This window comes from Kogia breviceps, chromosome 12 (assembly GCF_026419965.1).
Source record: "Kogia breviceps isolate mKogBre1 chromosome 12, mKogBre1 haplotype 1, whole genome shotgun sequence".
NCBI classification, from domain to species: domain Eukaryota; kingdom Metazoa; phylum Chordata; class Mammalia; order Artiodactyla; family Physeteridae; genus Kogia; species Kogia breviceps.
In genome coordinates, this window is record NC_081321.1 from 17,996,928 (window position 1) to 18,019,157 (window position 22,230).

The 22,230-nt window shown below is 38.0% G+C and overlaps 1 protein-coding gene and 1 pseudogene across 24 annotated transcripts in view; one reads left to right on the forward strand and one right to left on the reverse strand.

Moving 5' to 3' along the window:
• The window catches only part of SOX5 (SRY-box transcription factor 5), a 1,010,478-nt gene that overhangs the window by 200,228 nt on the left and 788,020 nt on the right, over positions 1 to 22,230 (reverse strand). For all 24 annotated transcript variants that reach the window (XM_067008877.1, XM_067008891.1, XM_059082188.2 and 21 more), the window contains 2 exons: positions 17,016 to 17,188; positions 11,569 to 11,637 (listed from right to left, as the gene is read on the reverse strand). In XM_067008877.1, the coding sequence (XP_066864978.1) occupies positions 11,569 to 11,637; positions 17,016 to 17,188 (242 nt within the window). The remainder of the gene's footprint in view (positions 1 to 11,568; positions 11,638 to 17,015; positions 17,189 to 22,230) is intronic.
• Positions 18,375 to 18,722, forward strand: LOC131767114 (BET1 homolog pseudogene; annotated as a pseudogene).

The window sequence follows — 22,230 nt, forward strand, 5'->3', positions numbered from 1 at the left end:
TCATTATATGTCAAGAAGATTTACAGGTTCTTTGGATACAGCAGTGATCGAGACAGATAAAATCCCTGACCGCCACAGACTTGTTGCTAGGTGTGCATCTGTGGTCGCAAGGGTATAGCAAGAGCCAAATAAATATAAGGGGTGATAGTGCTGTAAGACAAGTCTGCAGGAAAAGAGCTCAGAGGCAGCTGGAGGTGGCAGGAGCTCCTCCAGCTCCGGCCTCCCTGAGGAGGACGGCACGGGAAGAGATGGCTGGCTGACGTGAGGCTCTGAGGTACGGGATGAGGGGAAGAAAGCATTCCGGGCCACAGGAATGACAAGCATAAATGCTCTGATGCTAGAACATTGTCGGCATATTCTTTGCAACCAGGAAGGATGGGTTTCTAGCGTGGAAGGAATGAGGGAGAAAGTTAGAAGTTGGTGCAATCAAGTATAGCCCAACAGACTAAGGTAAGAAGAGTGAATTCATTTTAAATGACATGATTTTGAGCATGGTTACAGCACAATTAAATTTGAAAGATTACTCTAGCAGCTACGTGAAAAACCTAGTTAGCAGGTCAACAGAGGAAGTAGGATGACCCATTTGGTTAGGGAGCCTACAACAGCAGGCTAGGTGAGAAGTGATGGTGACATAGACTAGAGTGATCACGGGAGAAGTTGCTCAATTGATAGACTTTGAGGATAAAAGCCGATTCCGATGGATTAGTTGTGAGACATAAGAGAGTGAGAGGATACAAAGACAGCTCCTAGGTCTTTGGCAACAGTAACTAGGCAAGTGGTATCATATTCACAGATGGATAAATCAGGAAAGAATGAGTTTGGGGGAGACGATTAAAGGTTCTGTTTGGGAAATGTGAGATTTGAGGTGCATATTAGTTATCCATTTAAACAGGCTGAGTAGACAGCTGGGTATTAGACTCTGAGGTCCAGGTGAGAGACAGAGGCTCTCAAGATAAATTTTGGAGTATTATCCAAAAGGATGGCACACAAAGACTTTAGATGGGATCATTTAGGAAATAAGTGGAGATAAAGAAGTCAGAGGATGGAAAATAAACGCAAGTTAGCTTTTTAAGGACAGGAAAGAACCTACCAAATGTGACTGAGAATGGGGAAGAAAAGCAGACCGTGATCTTTGGGAGGCCAACCAAAGAGTGTTACAAGACAGTGGGAGTGGTCAACTTTATTGAATGCTGCTGTGAGATCCAGTATAATAAAGACTGAGAATTAAGCACTTCTAGAATATTCACTGAAAAAGAAACAACTTCAGTTTTCCTTTTGTTTCTCCTTCAAGGGAAAACTGGGGACCATTCTGGTATCATAAAGGTATCTTGTGTTCTATTTATCTCTCCTTTCTCATTTTTTTAAACTGTTAATCTTCCTTTTCTGAAGAAAAGAGCCAAATAAACACGCACACACAGAGTAAAAAGTCAATCAGTTTCTCGTTGCCTGTAAATTACATAAAAATTTACCAACTCTTGAGTAGAAATTAGTACTCTGGCTAGAGAGCTCTTTGAAGGAAATTTGCCATGTGCTAGGGATGTCTGGAATGTATGTCTTGACTCATGATATAATTACTCTTTGTAGAATTAATTCATTTTATGTTAACACTGTTAATTTCACTGGCATCTAATTTTCTACCTATTTGTCAACTCTCTTCAAAGGTAGGAGATAGAAATTCTTTCTAAAGATTCTGTGAGCACTCCCTGCTACCACATTTATTTACCACACTAACTGTATAAATTAAGGTGAAATAAAGGAAGTTCATTTTAGGCCAACATATTGACTTTTGACCTATATTCTCCAAACCTGTTATTGATAACTTGCTTTGTTTTGTTTCCCACTATTTGATAATTACATTCCCAGGTTTTATCTAAGCACTGATGGATTTTGCTTTGTTAACTCGTAAGATATGAACGGTAGAGCCTCAGTGAAGAACAGCGTTCAACTTTTACCACAGGTAATGATGTTTGGTAAAGGTGGCAAAGTCATGGGAAATGCTGCTCTCAGTCTGCTTTCCGGGCCAGTCTCGGTGATTCCATAATGGCCACACTGGATTAAATGAAACCAGGATTCACTTCAAAAATCATACTGCAAAGATTGGAGAAAGAAAAAACACAGAAACGGCACAGAAATTGGATGACAGAAAAAGGAAAACAACATGAAAGATTGAGATTCCACATAAAAAAAATGAGGAAAAGGAAAAGACCTCCTTCCACAAAATGCATTGTTTATGTCTTCAGTGAGGAGCCCAAGTCTGGATGAATGAATTACAGAACCAGGATTACAACTGCCAAAAACTGTTGTCAATGTCACTTCAACAGAATCATCAACTATAGCTGTCATTTCAATTAGGGTCTCAATAATGATACTAAAAAGTTTAAAATATCAAGGCCATTGTCTAAAATTATATATAAAGTCATACTGTTTGACAAATTTAACAAAAAGGGGAAAACGATGGTGAAATTCTCCATATCTATGTCCCTTGTCCCCATTATTTTCCCACCAGAGAAACTAAAAAATATATTCTATGTTATACAGATCTTAGAATTGCATATTTTGGTTTTGGAGCCTCAAGCTTCACCTTCACCTTTTATCATCTTTATGAGGACTCCTTTGTTCCCAGATACTGTTTACTGTTCTGAATATTTTCTATTTAAAAAGAAAGAATTTTTTAAAAATGATGTTCTGATTTACATTTCCAAGATAGACTGACCATGTGCATATATCTCAGTTCTTTCCGGAGACATCATTAAAACAATAAAAACAAATAATTTATAAACCTATGTCACATAAGATAATTAAGAATAAAAGGTATGCACAGGCAAGAAATATGACCAAAGTTTTGGAAGATAAAAAGCAATTGTAGAGTGTTAGCTGATGAAAGTGGGTGAAACAGACTAGAGTATACACGCCGGGGGTTAAGTGAAAACAAGGCTTAATTTTTACTCAGAATCACCAGAAAGTCTTAGGACACGAAATACTAGATATGAGAGAGAATAGGAGTTTAAGACCTGGGTTGAAAACAGTAGTATTATTTGAAAGTGGCTCTTGTCCTCTCCCCCAGCTACATCACACCCACTTCAACAGAAACTGAATAGTCTAAGGAAACTTACGATAGCTAGCACATGATCATTGGAATCCCAGAACAAAGACCTTTCTGTACCCATATATAGGATTCATGTTATGTATGGCCAGCTTCCTGTTCTTGCTAAAGCAGTGCCCACCTGTTGATAAGTCTAATTCATAGTCAGAGCTCCCAGTCTACTTGTTCTTATCTCATTCTTAAATCTGGATGGGTAACCAGTCATTTTCTAATTCTAGTAGAACTTCAAGCTGAAAGAGTAACCTCAAGATAAACAAGGAGATGAAAATGAGAGAAAAGATAATTTAAGGAAGTGAGAATTTAATTTTTTTGGTAACACCCTCAAACTTGTATACCCTGAGATATTCAAGGAGAAATGATCCATTAAACAATAAGACAACCTGAAAAAAGAATTAGAGAAAAGAAGTTGCTCATGGAAATTAAAAAGGTAATTTCTCAAAGATCCAAGTAAAAAATTTAGGAGATAAAAGTTTAGGCAATCCCCTAAAAATAAGAACCAAGGAACAGAAACAAAAAATATGAACATTACGAAACACAGTTACTAACTCAGAAAATACAATGTCTGCCTAATAGGAGATCCAGAAAGAACTGAAAAATAAAGGATAAAATGGTCAAGAAAAAAAAGACAAGATAATTTTCCAGAGCAAAAGAACATAACTTTACAAGGAAAGATTCATGGTGTTTACAAAATAATAAATGAAAAATATCAGAATAAATGCTGGTATTTTTCATTTATTGTGAAATGTTGCAGTAAACGGACGATACTAAAAGCCTTCAGAAAGGGAAAATATTGGTCACACCAACAAAAACATCAGATCAACATAATATTTCTCACAGATGCGAGAAGATGATGAATCGATGGATTTGAAATATAAGGGAAATGACTTCCAACTTACAATTTTATTTGCAGCCAAATTATCAATCAAGTAGAGGGGTAAAATGGAGCATTATTATACATGCATACATTTAGAACTTTTTATCCCAGAAACTTTATATCCTATGCAGACCCCTGCCCCTTTTTTTTCTAGGAAGTTTCTTGATGTGATTCTGGAGCAAAACAAGGAGATAAGGCAAGGAGGACAATATAGGAAATAGTGAGTCTCTCGACCCTGGAGAACCATAAAGGGACATCCTAGAATATCAGCGGGACTAACTAAACCAACTGAAAGCAGGAGAACAGAGGGCTAGGGAGCAGGTATCAAGGAGAGTCGGATTGTGGAAATCTGGTTTATTCTTGAGAATTTACGGAGATAATAAGGCAAACAACATGAGGAAGAAAGACTAATGAAAAGCAGTTGGAAAGCTCAAAGCTACACAGAAATGAAATAAGGAGCACCTTATTTAGACTATGCAGAAAAAATATAGAGACATAATTTAACATAAAAATCGTCTACTGATTTTCAATTTTTAGGATTAACCAACAGGTAAAGCACAACAGCTACGTGTGTGTGTGTGTATATATACACATACATATATACACACATGTATTATATATATTTAGAGTAAACACACAGATAACAGAAACTGGCAGCTGTGTGTGACAGAAGTCTCACTTGCCCACAAGGCAAGTGTTAAGAGACACTATTTATAGCTGATTGAGAAACGAGGTGTAAGTTAACTATTGAAAGTTTAAGAATATCTATTGGAAGAACTTAAATGACTTATGTCACTGTATTACAGGTGAGGGAGGGGTATAGGGGAGGGTGCTGGGCTGGCAATACCAGAACTAAGTTTCCAGTTTCCAAGTTAATCATATTTAAAGTTGATAAGTCAGAAACGGCACTATAATAATATTTGGTATACAGAAGTACAATAAATACTAGAAGGCTATTTTTTAAAAAAACAGATTTTAAGGATGCCCCTTCTGAGTGAAAAGACTGGGCACAGTACAGAGGACTGGGCTCTGGATGGTTGCTTTCATTATTCTCTTGTACGCTTTTAGCCATCAGGTATGTGTCATATCAATAAAAATTAAAAAAATATATAGGCATACATAGCAATCTATCTGTATCTCTATCTACAAAAGCAGGTTTGTCCAGACAGAGAAATCATATGAATGACTGAAATTCTATCATTAGGTAATCACCAGGAGATGTATTTAAAAAAAAAAAAATGCTTAAAAGATTTTAAAGTGGCTCCCTCTGAGTAAAAGGACAGACCTGCAGTTATCGTCACTGCTCTTTTAGGAGAGGACACCCATCTTCTCAATAGGCAGTTCTCCTTCCAGAAAGTACAAGGAAGAGAGGAAAGTCATTTCTAAAGCTGCTACTTTGTATCTCCATGTTTTCTCCTCTAATAATCCATCTGAATGTCAAGAACTATATCCTCCCAGGGGTGGTATATTGTATTTCATACAGAGAAACATTAGTCGGAGCTCAAGGAGTTAATGCATTTCCTTCTCAGGTTGAAATGCTACCTTAATTATATGGTGTTTATTCTTGGCATTTCCAGTTTCCTAAAGAGACAAGGTTACTTTGCAATCTCTTTGTGCTCATGTATGTGTGTGGGGTCTTGTTGAGGGGGGTAAAATGCTTCCAACTTACCACACTCAGAGAAAGAAATCATAAATCAGCAGGTTAGTCAGGTACTATTATTTCACCTTTAAAGTTATTATGTTTCCAATGCAATATTTCAATGGATTTCCTTCTGCATAATAATTTATCAAGAATTATCAAAACTCTTAATGAGCTCAGAGAACTTTGGCTCCAATAAAGTGAAACCTTTATCACAAATTGGTTGAGCCCATGACTGCAACGTAATCATTCAACTGTATATAAGTCAAGATGTGTTTTTACTTCGTAGGAACAAGTTCCCGGGGAAAGAAAACTCATTTTAAAACTTGGGGCCATTAAGCCTTAAATGGCAGAATATTGGTGAAATACAAATGACCAAGACTCGGGGAACTTGGAATCCAGCCATGGTTCCACAAGTAACAACTTATGTGACCTTGGGAAAATCTTCTAACCTCACTTGGTTTCACTTTACAAATGTCAAAATGAGAGATAGGTGTAAATAAAGGCTTTCTAAAAATCTGCCATAGTTCTAAAATCATATAAATTTGGAAGAGTAAACTTACACTTTTCAGTGGCTACAGCCATGTAGGTTATATATTTTTTTTTCCTAGAAATTCTCCTCTATGGAAATATTCATTAAATTGTCCATCACCAGAAAAACAGAAAGAAGTTTTTCAAATGACTTAGGCAAAATCTTTTAGCATTGTGTGCTCATTACATGCCAGGGATGATGCCATTTAATTCTCAGACTAACCAGGTGTGACTTAGGTACTATAATTCCCATTTAATAGACGGGAATAATGAAACTCAGAAGGACCGAACAATTTTCTCAAGATCACATAGCAGATAAGGTACAAAGATGCAGAAACTGAGCATGAGTATGTCTAAATCCATAGAACCTGCTCTCTATCTTTTTGTTTAACCATTTAATACACTTAAGTTTCACACAGTTAAATATAATCCTGTAAAACCTAAAGAATCAAGCTCTTTCCTACATACTATGGAATATACACTGCACAACTAAGAATACAAAGGAACAGAGATTTGTCCTTTGCTCAATCCTTAGCTCCAGGCAGAATCAGTGACCCAAAGCTACTATTAGTCCTTCACGTGCTTACCTTATGAATCAGAAACAATGACCTTGTTTCTGATTGGTTATTAAATACCAATTGGTTATTAAATACCAATTCTTTGACCCCAAGAGAACACAATGAACAATAGTTGGAAAAGTTTACCAGAAGAGGGAATGCAACAAATATGTGGCACCTCTTATGACGGTTTAAACTCTGAGCTTCCAGTATGGGAATCATGAAATTATGCATTTGAAAAGAAGTACAATATCTTTACATTTGCCCTTAAAGATATTTAAGTCAATTTCATATTAGAGCATGTTGTTGGATTGACCCTCTAAGATGCTAATAAGAGCTTTGAATTCCATTAAGTATTATTGAAAAAGGGTAAGAAATTTAAAACTAGGACATGCTTCCCCCGCCCCTCCTCCCCCAAACACACACCCAAAGCTACAGAAACCATGTCCTATACAAAGCTTCAAGACAAAAAGAGAACTTGAGTCTTCAGGAACATTCAGTTTGTTGCCATAATGGATGTTGAATAGAGGTCACTCATTCATTTACTTTAAAAGGCTTTGGTAACAGTGAATCAGGTCAAGATGAACCACTTGTCTAGGATCATTATTGGAAACATAAACCATCTAACAGTATTAGAAACAGCCTGATTTATTGTAAAAAAGAGATTAGTCAGGAAATCAAACTGCTGAAGATGGGCACTGTAGCACAAGTAATAGAGTAAAAGAAAGAAAAAGGTTACCCTCAAAAAATCTAGAAGGATAGTCTTCTCTGAAATGTTTATAAATTTCATCTTATGTATTAATGTGCATTAAAAGTTAGCTAGATACAGTAAGTAAAAGTGCAAAAATATTCTTTTTTTTAAGGACAATAAACAAAAACATCAAAGAAAAAATATTGCTGAATAGTAGAAAAGGAAGACTAAACCTTCTTAGTGTTCCTAAAATTAAGGGTCTCATAAAGAAAGAGACAAGGGCTTCCCTGGTAGCACAGTGGTTGAGAGCCCGCCTGCCGATGCAGGGGACACGGGTTCGTGCCCCGGTCCGGGAGGATCCCACGTGCCGCGGAGCAGCTGGGCCCGTGAGCCATGGCCGCTGAGCCTGCGCGTCCGGAGCCTGCGCTCCGCAACGGGAGAGGCTACAAGAGTGAGAGGCCCGCGTACAGCAAAAAAAAAAAAAAAAAAAAAAGAAAGAAAGACAAATTCTTGAGGGAAGATGGGATGTTTCTGATATTATGCATGATTTTATTTCTAGAATGAACTGATTTATGATCTTGTAAAGAATGACAGAAAATTTTCTTAATTCTTCTTTTAATCCTCATGAGTTTTGTGAATAAACTTGAAAGAAGGCTATAACTCTATAAAGTCTTTATACAGAAATAATGTAGATTGAGTTTTGAACCCAAGTAGAATCATGCAATTTTAGAGCCAAGGTTGCTTTTTAAAGAGATAAGAACAGTTCATAAAGAACTGACCCTAAGTGATTAAATAAACTGGCTAATTTGCCAATTCTTATGGCATTTTTCTCTTTCAAAAAATAACTGCAGAGTAAAACTTACCACTGTTCTTTTCATCTGGAGTTGAAAGAAAATAGAATTAACAGGTCAAGAGAAATTTTAAACAACCTGGGTCATTAGAATATGTGAATGTTTGTTCAAACACACACGTAGGAACTTGTTCATACGTCTTTAAACTTGAATGAAATATACTTCGAATGGAATAAAGATGACTAAATTAACCTCTCCTTTAAAGAGAGGAAAGAATGAGGAAAATGTTAGGGGACATCACCCTCCTGTCATTTAACACAGCTATCAAGTGTGAAAATTCGTTCTGCTCTCTTACCTATCAATCTAACCCATCTCGCAGATCTGCTTAGCCCATCTAACGTACTGCATAACTTTCCCAATATCTGAACCAAGTTAATGTCTTGTGTATTTATAGCTGAAAGAAAGATCTTAAATGTAGCCGGAACTGTGGACTAGTAACACTGCAGTCCACTATTATATCCAGAGAGGAACTAGAATGCATTGTTTTCTAAGGTCCAAAGGAACAATGGCACAAAACATCTAAAAAATGCAGTCAGGATGAATAACGTTAAGTGGTATGTTTATTTCTACAAGGTCTTAAGGCTCCATATTTAAGAAAGAAAAAAAAGTAGATCAAATTCAAAATATACTATGTATTTTCAGATATCAAAGAAAATTTAATCTATGGTAAATTCTTAAGTGAACATTGATTATGTATTGACAAAAATTCATTTCATAATAATATTTGTTATACATGTAATTTATTTATAGCCTTCCACTATAGCAGATTTGATTTTTAATCTTCTCCCTCCTTGTCCTATGCTGCTAAAGGAAAGGAGGAAGTAGAAAGAAGAAAAGGGAGAGAAGAAATTCTAAAAAGGAAACACGGTTAAAAATTTATGTGGGGAACAAAAAGGATCTCTTCTATGTTTTTAATCTTTTGTTTCTACACATGCCACTACATCAGTGCTTCCCATATCTCTCAATAGACCAATTTAAATATATTGTGATTTTCATAACTATTAAGTGTTTGTTAGACATCTCCAAATTAACAATTTATAAAATATACTTTAGAACTATGTTTTCAGTTAATGAATATACTAGAAGCTGTGAAAATTAATTCCTTTCAGACTGTCACTCTTGCTCAGTATTTATTTTTTGCCTGAAACATTCCCAGGCTTTTTTTCTAAAATAATAGCTTGATGGGTTTTGACTCTGTCGGTATCATTTATCTGTACTAACACCAGAAAAGAGGACAAATACACAGATATAGTATCTCAGCATCTTTTAATGTTTCCCCAAATTACTGTCAGTGTGACATTATTTCCTTTAGGGACTACTGGATTTTTCTGTCTACCCTGTGAACTAGTGGAGGCCAGCAGCGTAACATTTTGATCAAATAGAAATTCTAAGCTTTTAAATTCTCATACTCAGCAAAATTTCAACTAACAGTCAGAAAACTTTGCTTCTGATCCTGGTTCTACCCATAACTAGTCATGTGGTCTTGGGAAAGTTATTAAACTTGGCTCCAGCTCGCTGGTATACAGTTTCTAGAGTCATGTCATTTCTAGAATAGTTTAAGGTACTTCATTTAAAAAATGCTCTGCCTTATAAAGTACAATGCTCCATGCTCTGGAGCAAGAAATCCTCCAATTTCAACATTTTGTTATTATGACAGAGCTTTAAATCCACATTATGAACGCAGTGGTCATAACTGTGGAATAATTGCAAAACAAGTAAGTACTGGAGGTGTTGCACAATTTATATGGTCAGAAAGCACAGCTGATTGAGCCTTCTACATATTTATAACACGGGTTTACATACATTTTTGCAATTCTATTGAACAAAAGACTATCTCAATCTCATAACAATCATAAACACTTAAAACCATTGGTACCCTCATCAAACCTCAGTGAAACCAAGTGACTTGCAAAGGACCACACTACTCATTATGGAATTGTATCTTATTTATAATGAGAAATTGCCATAATAATTCTATTATCTTTGGTTTTCAATAATCAGAAACATTTTAAGTGTAGATAACCTCGTACCATCAACTGAAATTACATTCAAAGGCAGCATGCTTAGGCTAAACATGAAACCCGAAGAACAGTTTTAAACCATTGAATGAATAACCACACTCCAGATATGGACAGACAGATAATATCACATTAGAAATGTGCTGTTCATAATTAAGGAAGGCATGGAGTCTTGGTTGGAACATTTCACTGATGTTTCTCTGTCTCACTGAAACTGTGCTCATTAAAATTTCAGGTAGAACAAGAGTGAGTAAACTTTGATTGGGCTATATAACCCAGAGTAAAGAAATTAAGTGTAGCTGACCCAGTTAGATAAAATGGGATAAACTTTTTTGGCAAATAAGTCTAAATATGATAAACACGTGGATGAAATAATTTTGACATGTTTGTTTCTGTCATTTATATTTACACTTAATAAAATATATTGGATTCTCAAGATACAGCTTCAAGAGAATGATGAATTTCTCCCCAGATAAGCTGACTGCAAATCTAACAGTTGATTTCCGATGGATGATGTCACGTAAGGTTGGAGTCATTGCTCCATGAACTAGTTTCCTCTTCTTGCTAGTCATAGCAAGTATGTATTGAGTACTTACTATGTGCCTGGACACTACGCTAAAGCTCTCCATCCATGATTTTATTAAATCCTCCTAAATACTCTACGAAATGAGTGCTTTCAGAAAGGGAATTTTCAGAAAGGGAAACAAATTTTGGCAAAACGCATGCCACAAGCAAGTGGTGGAGACAGGCTATCCCTGGCAGCTTTGCTTCTCATCACTGCAAATTTCCACAGAAGAAAAATATGGAGGTTATAGAGCCCTCAGTCTTCATTTCTCCACGCAGTATGAAGGGTGAAATTCGACCTGAACACCAAATCGTTACCCTTCCTCACTTCCACCTTGATCACACACGTGGCTCTCGAGCCTACTGTAAAAAGTTCTCCCTGCCACCGCCGTCTAACTGAAAACCTTTCTGCTTTGGTTCCCCTGCACCTCCCCCTTTGAGAACATTTCCAGGCACATATTAAACATTAAAGAATAGAGAAAATGAAACATTTCTCTACAATAATTTCCTTTCCGTGTAGGATAAAAATTACCATCAGCTTGCCTCCCCTAAAACACCGCGACACAGTTGGGCCCGTGACAGATCCACCGTGTGTGAGATTCTCACGGCACGTGGGTGACACGTCACGATTAGGCTGAAAGTAACAATTATTTTGGAGCTCATTTCAGTTAGGTCACCTGAAAATGAGAAACAAAATCTATTTCTTAATTGGAAGTTCGTATGAAATTATGATTTCTGACCTGGATCTGTTGCTGAAGCAAATTGATTTTGTGTTGTTGCTGCAGAAGCTGCTGTTGTTGTCTTGCAATCTGCGGAGAGATGGCACATGAAAAATTTAAGAGTATATTACAGTCCCAGGGGGAAATTACCAATGTTCTGTGTCTCAAAGTTTGATTTGACACTGATTAAGCTTATGGAGATAGATGTGCCTGAGCCCCTACAGGACCAGCAATTCATCCTGAAGTAGGATCAGACAAGATATTTAGACTTCAGGAACAGTTACGCTTCTTTTGGCAGATGAAGCCTAAGACACAACAACAGTGGTCCAATCCAGTGTGAAATGCTGGAGTTTCAAAAATCCCTCTTCCTGGCAGTATGTTAAGGAGGTACTACCTCTGACATTTTCAGCCCTTGGAAAAGAAAGAGAATATTTCACAAACAGGAGGGTGTGTGCCAAAGAGTTCAGAGTAGGACAAGGTACTGTAAGATGCTCTATTCCTTAGCGAGGTTCTGGTATGCTGTTGTGTCTTGGTAAACACCCACTTCTGCCTCTCACAAACTGACTGCCGAGTCCTCAACACCTTCAATTCTGGTCTCTACCAACAGGGTTCTTAATAAAGTCACCAGTCACTTGCAATTTTTTACATTCTGAAGTGTTTTCTAGTCCTCACCGCTTGACTTTTCATGCGAACTCAATACTCAAGTGCTTTCCCTTGATCCTGAACTTTCTCCCTTGGCTTCTGTGGCATCACATTTTCCCTGTTTTGCTCCTACCTCTGAGTCTGATCCTTCTCAGTCACTGTCAATGGCTCTCTCCCGTCACACAATGTTGTAGGCTCATTTTAGACTCCATTCCTTTCCCTCTATACCTACATCCACAAGTATGCCAAGTGATTACAAATTTGCTTCTCTAGCCTGGAACTTTGCTTTAAGCTTTAGACCCATGTATCCAACAACATTCTCAAAGACACTCCAAATTCAACAGACTGAAAGCTAAACTCAGGAATTAGCCCTCAGTGTGGTCGTCCTAAGTGTTTTCTAAGCCAGACAAGCACAACTGCCCCGTTTTTCACTCTCATAACATCCTCTACCTACTTGATACTATACCGCATGCTATGACGTTATATTTATTTTTGTTTTCGCTTTAATTAACAGGCTTCTGTCTCCTTGGTAGAAATTCATAAATACAGTGAAGTTAGGGGTGACGTAGATTTTGCTCTCACCATTTGCACAAAGCCTGATGCAAAAGGGGTACAGAGTGAACACCTGATGAACAGTGCATGAGTGAAGAGACAAGAAGAACATTTTAAACACTTCATGAGATAGGGCGGGAAACCTTCTCACAAGAATGTCACTTCTCACTTCATGAAACTTACAGCTGCCTTATAAATACGCTCTAATTCTTATTCTCAACGCTGTGATCACTATCGTTTTCATTAGGAAAGTATATCCCTTAACCTCTGTATCAGAAAGCAAAAAATTCAGGAAAAAATGTTTGCAGAGTCCATTACTATGAGTGAAAGTAAGGAACCTATATGATGAGGTTGGATCTACATAGCTGCACAAAGAATTTTTTATTTCCCCTACGTACACTGGTACAATTATAATTATTTTAATGCTGTTGTTTTATCTTAGGAACACAGCCTAAAAAAATTCCTTTTTTTCTCTTTGAAGAGAAGTAGGAAAGGAAAAGATAGAAAACGAAATACCACTCTCTTCCTTAAGTCCAGTTCTTTCCTCCCACATATCAATATTTCTGATATTTAAATCCTTTAATAAGGACCTTAAGATTTTATCAAGAAACTAACCGCCTCATAGCCCTCCACACCTCCCCCTGTTCTAAGTCACTGCTGTCTCCTGCCTGGACTGCTGTGAGCGCGTCCTGTCTGCTCTTTCTGCCTCTGCCCTTGCTCCCCGCAGCCTACTCGAAACCAGCACCAAGAGAGAGCCTTTTAAAATATAAGTTGTGTTGTGTTATTCCTCTTTGCAAGACCCTCTGTCCCGCTCAGAGTAGAAGCCAGTTTCCGTATGGTGCCTGCAAGGCCCTGTGTGAGCCAGCCTCCTGCTCTCTCCCTCATGTCATCTCTCTCCCTTCCCTTTGCCACTCCGCTTTCCTGTCTGTTGAACACACCAAGGGCACTCCTATTTCCCGAGGGTACTCCTGCCGCTGGGCCTTTGCACTTGCTTTCCCCTCCATCTGGAACACTCTTTTCCTAGATAACTGCATCGGTCACTCCCTCACCTCCTACAGGTCTCTGCTTAGCTGTTACCCTATCAATGAGGCCTTCCCTGAGCAGTCTTTTTTTTTTTGGCTGCATTTGGTCTCCATTGCTGCGCATGGGCTTTCTCTAGTTGTGGCTAGAGGGGTCTACCCATTGCTGCAGTGCGTGGGCTTCTCTCATTGCGGTGGCTTCTCTTGTTGCAGAGCACGGGCTCTAGGCACAGGGGCTTCAGTAGTTGTGGCACACGGGCTTAGCTGCTCCACGGCACGCGGGATCTTCCTGGGCCAGGGCTCGAACCCGTGTCCCCTGCATTGGCAAGCGGATTCTTAACTACTGCGCCACCAGGGAAGCCCTGAGCAGTCATTTTAAAAGAGCCTATCTCTCTACCTGGCACCCTCATCCCTATTTTTCTGCTTCATTTTCAACATATATTTTACTTATTTATTGTCTATCTCTTCCCAACCAGAATTCAATAGGTGAGGTCTGTTTTATTCCTTGCTGTACCCCATTCACTAAAACAGAAGCTGGCATCAAGTCGGTGCTCAACAGAAAGTTGTTGAAAAGAGGAATGTGGAATGGAGCACAGAGTAGGGACACACTACACTGACTAGGGAGTGGTGAGAACAGGGTCAGAAAAGGAGTTCTCGAGGTGAGAGAAACCTAACCTGAATCTTAAGGAATAAATACTAAATGTCCCTCAGAAATCTCCCTGTGTCCCGATGAAAAGATCAGTGGCTACCAGAGCGGTGACGCTGTGAGCCAGCACTGCACGCACGGCGGAGAGGACGTGCGAGAGCAGAACGGGCTCCAGGAACCCGACCGGTAGCTCTCAGGATGGATCTTCTCTCAGGCTGCGTAGGCAGAATTGCCCGGCAGCTCTCCAATACAGCGGAGAATTTCTGGAAGAACCTAAGGATTTCTGAAGTTCTAGGGAGAATGTCAGAGTAAGTGAAAAATTCTAGAATCCGTTGATGATATCTGAGGATGGGCCAGAGTGTGAAAGAGAAAGTAAGGAACCTTGCTCTCCATTAGTAATCGCTCAGATTTTTTAGGACAAGCATGCCCTCAGGCCCACCGAAGTATGGATTCTCTACAAAGAAACATCCCCATCTGAGCTCCAGTTTCAGAGACTTCCTAGGATCTTCTGAATTCAGATGTCGGAATGTATTGAGGGTTACGAACAAGAAAAGAGTGGTGTTCTTCTAGACTGTCGTGGGCAATCATTCTGAGCCGTTTCTTCATAGGGGTAGGGCCATCTCCAATAACAGGCCGAATATATACTTAAGGAAGATGGTGACGCATTGCATGACAAATAAAAATATCATCTCTCAAGCAGAGATGAACCATCAAGCGGAGAAAAGTAAACAGAAGGAAAGAAGGGCTCCTCGAATGTAATCTGAATGTTTCTCCACCTCTTTCGACTCTGCTGGTCTACACTTTGACAGCTGTCCAGAAGGTTTTGCAGTATTCGTGTAGATACAGAAGCGCCCTTGACTAAATAACGGCCCTCCTCCACTTAAGTTGGTGAGTGCATCCCAGAACATGGGATGGTAAACTGAGCTAGTCCTAGAAAAGATGTGCCGTCTTTAGATGTAAGCTCACCCTATGACACCTTCTGTCTTTCCTTCCCATTACTACCGATCCTCTTTTAAGTAGTACTTCTCAGGCATTACCTCCATTTCCCCACCATGCACCACTCTTCTACATGTCAATTCTTTTTTTTTTTTTTTGCGGTACGCGGGCCTCTCACTGCTGTGGCCTCTCCCGTTGCGGAGCACAGGCTCCGGACGCGCAGGCCTAGCGGCCATGGCTCATGGTCCCAGCCGCTCCGCGGCACGTGGGATCTTCCCGGACCGGGGCACGAACCCGTGTCTCCTGCATCGGCAGGCGGATTCTCAACCACTGCGCCACCAGGGAAGCCCTACATGTCAATTCTTATTATCTGATTTCTGCTACTAAAGCTCCAGAGAAGCCACATGCTTAAAGGCTGACAATGAGAATCTAAATGACCACTCTAGTAGCTCCTTGCTTCCGGATGTGTTCATTTTCCTCTCCCTACCAGCTCTATGCCAGCATCTCCCAAGGATCTATCTTCCCTGTAATTCCTTTCCATTTTCTCATGATATCACCACTACTCTCATTTAAGGCCTATAAACCTGTCATTCCTCTGCATGAAACACCTTGGCCCTAGATATTAATACCACTGCCTCTCACATGTCATTTAGATCTCAGCTTAACTGCCAGATCCAACCACCCCAACTAAGATGGCAATCCAAACTTGTCATATGAATCAATATTTATTAAATTACTCTCATTACATTTTTTTCAAATTACTTATCACTATCTGAAGTTATTTTGTTAATTTTTCTTTTCCTTTGTTAATTGTCTCTCTTTCCACTAGAAATTAGGGGTTGTGCCTGTCTGGTTAATTGAGGTAACTTTTAGTGCTTGGCACACAAGAAGCACTTGATTACTATTTTTTGAATAAATGAATGAAACTGACTTTCTCCAGTGGTTTAAACTACCATCTCTATGTAGATAATCTAGGAAATTAGGCCCTCTCTTCCAAATTGTTAATTGATTTTTCTATTCTCTCACATACTTTCAGATGGACAACCTGACAACAGCTCTAATTCAGCATCACAAAACCACCTGCTTTTCCAAATCTGCCCTCCTCTTGACCTTCCCTGTTACCCAGGCTCAACACTTTTCTTCTCTCTTTAGCCCACTTAAAAAATTCAGCTGACCATAATTCTCCCACTTCTTTATCCCTTTTTTTCTCTTTCTCCATGGTTATTACCCTATGTGGTTTAGAGTCTCACGCCTTATTTAGATGATCCTAATAGCCTCCTAACCAAACTTCTTGCCCCATGATTGGAAATTGACTTCACTTGTTGAATCCTACCTAGCCTTCAAAGTTCACACCAAACACATTGAATGAAATCTTTCATAATCTTTCCCGGACTGGAAATGTTCTCTTGACTCTCCATGGTTCTGTTTGGTACTTTGCTCGTGAATTTCACCTTGATTATAATCACTTCCAAGTTATGTACCAGTAAAATAGTTAATAAGCTTTTTCAGATGAGTTTTTTCGCTCACTTTGGTGTTTTGCCTTTTTTTATTTACTTATGCCAGGCCGCGGGGAGAAGCTTTTTACTGCTCTTCGTTTGCCTCCAAGAGTGACCTACATGTTGCAGGCCAAACGATACCCGAGGAATCTGACTGTGTCTCGAGATCTTGCTCACCTGTTCTTGCTGCTGCTTGGCCAGCTCCATTTGCTGGCGCTGCTTCTCAATCTGAGATGCAGCCAGTTTCTTCTGCTCATCGTGGGCAGCCAACAGCTGCTCGCGCAGACTCGTTAGCTGATTGATCATGCCCATGAGCTGTCTCTCCTTCTCAGCGAGGCTCTCGGGAGTCCCTGAAAACAAGATGGCGATAAAACACGTAAGGAAAGAGAAACAAGAAGAGAGTGGGGTTTCGATGGCGATGACTCTGGTGTGTAGAGAATTATTACATGTATACGGTTTGACACACAAACATAAACTTACCCTCTTCTCGATTGTAACTCAACAGGAAACAGTGGTGGCTATTTACTCATTACAAAATATCAGGATGAACAAATATTTGGATTGGTTTTTATTTATGACGAGTAATCATCTGTAGCTGTTCTCCCCCTTTTATTTTATAAGTAAACAGAAAACTGTTGGCTGAGCATTTATTATTCTTAATGTTCTAAGCTGGGGTTTGATGGAAACAAAAGGAGGCTTAAAGCACAGTTCTTGGCCCTACGTAGTTTTTTTTTTTTAATCAGAGGCAAGAGAAAACATGAAAATTTAATAACCACAATTATTAAGAGATCAAGGGTATTATTATCAGTGATACGATTCTTCTTTTCTTAAAAAGAGAATCTTGAAGAATCAGAATTAAGGAATTCTACATTTAAAAAGGAAACTATTAGTTAATCAAGTTTTAGACTGTTTTCTCATATGCCACTCAGAAGCTTTCTTCAAAAATAGAATATAGCTAGCAGAAAAAAATATTCAAGTTTGAGAATATAAATTTATGCTCTCATGAAATAATGAAATGTAGTTGGAAAACTAACTGATCACATTATGGCCATGCAAGATTACAGTTAAATCCAAAATTACAGTAGTTAGCACCATATGTTGAATCATTATTGACATAGTTATTTATTTATTGAATCTCCCAGTAGAGTATAAACTCCATGATAGCAGAATTCTAGCTTTTTTTGGTTTAATACTATGTCCCCAGAGTAATACCTAGCACATAATAGGCACCCCATAACCTTTTATTAAATAAATTAAATAAATAAACTTCTTAAGATGAGAGAAAAGTCCTTAATTGAGTGATAATGTATGATTCTATATAAATGGATAAATAACCCTTATTAGGATTAGTTAAGTTAAGGATGCTTTCAAATACATTTGAAATAACAAGAAAAAATTTTTGGCCTGATGTCGTGGCGCTTTAGGGGAAGAAGTTGGTGTTTCGCCAGGCCCTGGTACTGAGGATGCGGTGCGGGTGACCCCTGGCCTCTTCCTACCCACCCCTCCGCCCGCCTGTTCGCCCGCTCCTCTGGCAGGATGAGGCGTGCAGGCCTGGGTGAAGGAGTATCTCCGGGCAACTATGGGAACTATGGCTATGCTAATAGTGGGCATAGGGCCTGTGAAGAAGAAAATGAGAGACTCACGGAAAGTCCGAGAAACAAAGTAACTGCTATAAAATCTCTTTCCATTGAAATAGGCCATGAAGTTAAACATCAAAATAAATTATTAGCTGAAATGGATTCACAGTTTGATTTTACAACTGGATTTCTAGGTAAAACCATGGGGAAACTGAAGATTTTATCCAGAGGGAGCCAAACAAAGCTGCTGTGCTATATGATGCTGTTTTCATTGTCATTTTTGTCATTTATTGGATTATTAAACTGAGGTGATGCAAGAAGCTGTGAGTTTGGAATTTGTTCCAATTTAACAGCTTGGAGTACCACCTCGGTAAAAAATCAGCATCAAAACATTCCTAAATTTCAAATAATACTATGGCTTCTTCCATCAAAGTTTACTGAATTTTACTTGTTTTATAAATCACATTAGATAATACAGTGCTCTTTGAATACTGTTTCTTAATGATTCATTTTTTTGCCCCTATTTTCAGGGGTATTGAGATGGTCCGAGGTTGGTCTGGCCCTAATAAGTTTTTTTCCTGTTTGTTGCTGTCAGGTTAAATAGCAGTATAATATCCTGTTGTTACCATAAATGTAGGTTTATGTTCCACATAAAGAAACTTAGTGGGAAAATAACAATGCCTGGAGAGCCTTGTGCTGAGCTCTTGAGGTGGTGAGAAAGTTTGTGATGGATGGTAAATGTATTTTCCTGAACTGTCATCGCCCCTGATGATGTGCTCTCCTTTTCTCCTTTATTTGGTTAAAATTGTAGGCTGATTTCTTTTTACCTACAGTTTTCCTAATAATTTTTGATGATATGACTCTTCTTCTGCTTCTGCCCAAGGACCTCATTCTTTACTAAAACTTGTTATTTTGGCATATTTCTAGTGAGGTTCAAAACAAATGTGTACCCGTATAGTTGTCATTTTCTATGAACTTTATATATATACCATGGACTTGGCTTATAATCGTTTTATGATTTTAGCTACTTAGGCCATTTGGTTATCATTTATGACAGAATAATGTGAAGCTAAAGTAATTGCTAAGCTCTGAATGGAAATAAAATGTTCAAGAAAAAACAAAAAGAAAAGAAAAAAATCTTTGGAAGCTTATATTTCGTCAATATTGTTTTATTCTACCAAAATGCAATAGATATATGGCTTGAAGTTACAATCAAAATCACAGTAAATTTTTGGGAGTTTTGATATAACTAAAGGAAAAGTAAAAGGAAGGAAGGGTCACTCAGGAAAGTTAAAGTCCTAGAATTTTTGATGCTGAAAGCAAACTAGAGATTATGTTTCTTCCCTCAAAAAAATTACCACACATTCAATTCAAAGCAACAGTCAATCTTTGCCAGGATGTTTTTTTTCTTTTATTGTTGGTGTTCCTTAGATTATCAGTGTTATAATTTGGACAGGACTCCACTTGGTTTAATTTTTTTTTTATGGAAATATTGTTGCTTTCAACTGGTAATCCACCGGAAGGATCTAAAAGTCATTCGTTATGTTGCCTTTAAAAATTCTGCCTAATGAAAGTGCCTCAAGCAGCCGCATAGCACAGGGAGATCAGCTCCTGCTTTGTGACCACCTAGAGGGGTGGGATAAGGAGGGTGGGAGGGAGACGCAAGAGGGAGGGGATATGGGGACATGTGTATACGTATAGCTGATTCACTTTGTTATACAGCAGAGACTAACACACCAATGTAAAGCAATTATATTCCAATAAAGATGTAAAAAAATAATAATAATAAGATAAAATTGGAAAAAAAAAAAACAGAAAGAAAGTGCCTCTACTAGAGTGTAAGCTCCAGAAGGGCAGAAATCTGTCTACTCCATTTGCTACCATTACATCTCCAGAACATAGCACATGGCGAGACAGATAGCAGTATTTGTTGAATGAACTGAAAATATAATGAATAGAAACAAACTTAAGTTATTCTAAATTTACAACTAAAGCTTTTCTCAATGGCAGTCTTATCCAACTAGAGTAAAAGTCAGACCCCCTCATCAGAAGGTATGAATGGCATTATTCTATTTCATCAAAGGAATATTTAAGTTATCTAACTTACAAACATCTGTGCATTGGTCTTTTTCATTGACAACGAATGCAATCAAACTTTGATAAAATTTAGTTATATATCCTTTACTGCAATATAGATACTCTTAGAAGTTGGAATCTATTAAAATTACATAAGGAATGCTATCATGTATTACATGACAATATAAATTGATATTCTAGTGTACACTGCTAATACGATAAATATTCTTACCTTCTTTCAGATTTCTGTAATTTATTTTGAAAAAATAGTTTAATTCTTTTTGCTTCAATATCTTAAAAGGTGGACTTTGGCTTGGATTTTAAAATATATGTACTATGGAAAGCTATCAGGTTTTTTTTTTTTGGCTGCACCGCTTGACTTGCGGGAGTTCCCCGGCAGTGAAAGCACCAAGTCTTAACCACCGGACTGCCAGGAAATTCCCGTGAAAGCTGTCAGCTTTAAGGGTGACTATAAGAATGAAATGGAACACTTGAAAAGTAGCTATGGTCTTTACCATTGTTACCCCATGGCTGGATATTTTGTTTCTGGGACATTATGAACAACATGTGTGCATTATCATTTGTACAGTGAAAGCAAGGGTTGTTCTTACCCTTTTTAAAAATTATGGTTCTATACAATTTCTTACTGCAGATGTCTACCTTTTAATGGAGATTGTAATTTTTATAACCTTTTCCCAAGATGATTCCATCCGCTTACTTGGGTATTGTACTTAAAATGTAAAAAACAGTTTTGGTTTGTTTTTAATATCACATTCAATTTGCTGCATTTGGAGACTGGAATGTAGTCAATAATAGCCATCTCAAAACATGGCATTTCTTGGTCATCCATTCATCAAATACATACTGGGTTCCAAACTTTGGGCCTACAGTAAGCTAGATAGTCTACAAGGAAAGTTCACCATGGAGGCAGGCTAATGATGGGTGCATCTCAGAGGGACTCTTCATCTAGCTGTGGTGGGTCTGAATATGTTTTCATGTTTTAAAGGATTTTAGAAATCACCCATTCCACCTTTACTAAGACGCACTACCAAGCATCATGTAAAGAGCACAGGCTTTGAAGGAAGACAGAATTAGTCACATCTTGACCCTGTCACACTAAAGTATGTGGTTTTGGATAATTAATCTCTCTCTCTGAGACTCAATTTCTTCCTACATAAAATAGGAATAAAATGACTTTGTGACAATAATTTTGTAAAAGCTGTTAACAAAGTGGCCGTACATAAACAGGCATGTAATCAATGCAACTGTTTTTAAATGAGGGGATGAGGAAATAAACCAAAAGAGGTAACCTCATTTCCACAAGTCTTTCAGAGAATCAGGGCAACAAGACACCAAATCTTTTTTAACTACATCATGCTTCCCTAGTAAGAGAAATGTTAATTTAAAAGAGGAAAAGGTTTTAGGTTAATTCTATTATCCAATGATCTGGACAGTGTAAGCTTTGGAGTCCACATCTACAAGAAAAAAACAATGGTTTTATAATTATTTTAATTTTAGAATCTTCACAACCCTCGGACAGATGAATACTTGTTAAATGAATGAATGTATTTTTAAATGGGAAAAATGTTGAGGAGAGAATATTTTGATTTTCAAATATAAACCCTAGATTGACTATGCAAGAGTATCTGCTTAAAATATGCATTATTAAGTGCCTGCTGTAAAAGGTATATATAACTTCTTAACTGGTGAACTGGATTGTCAATATACAAAATCAATGA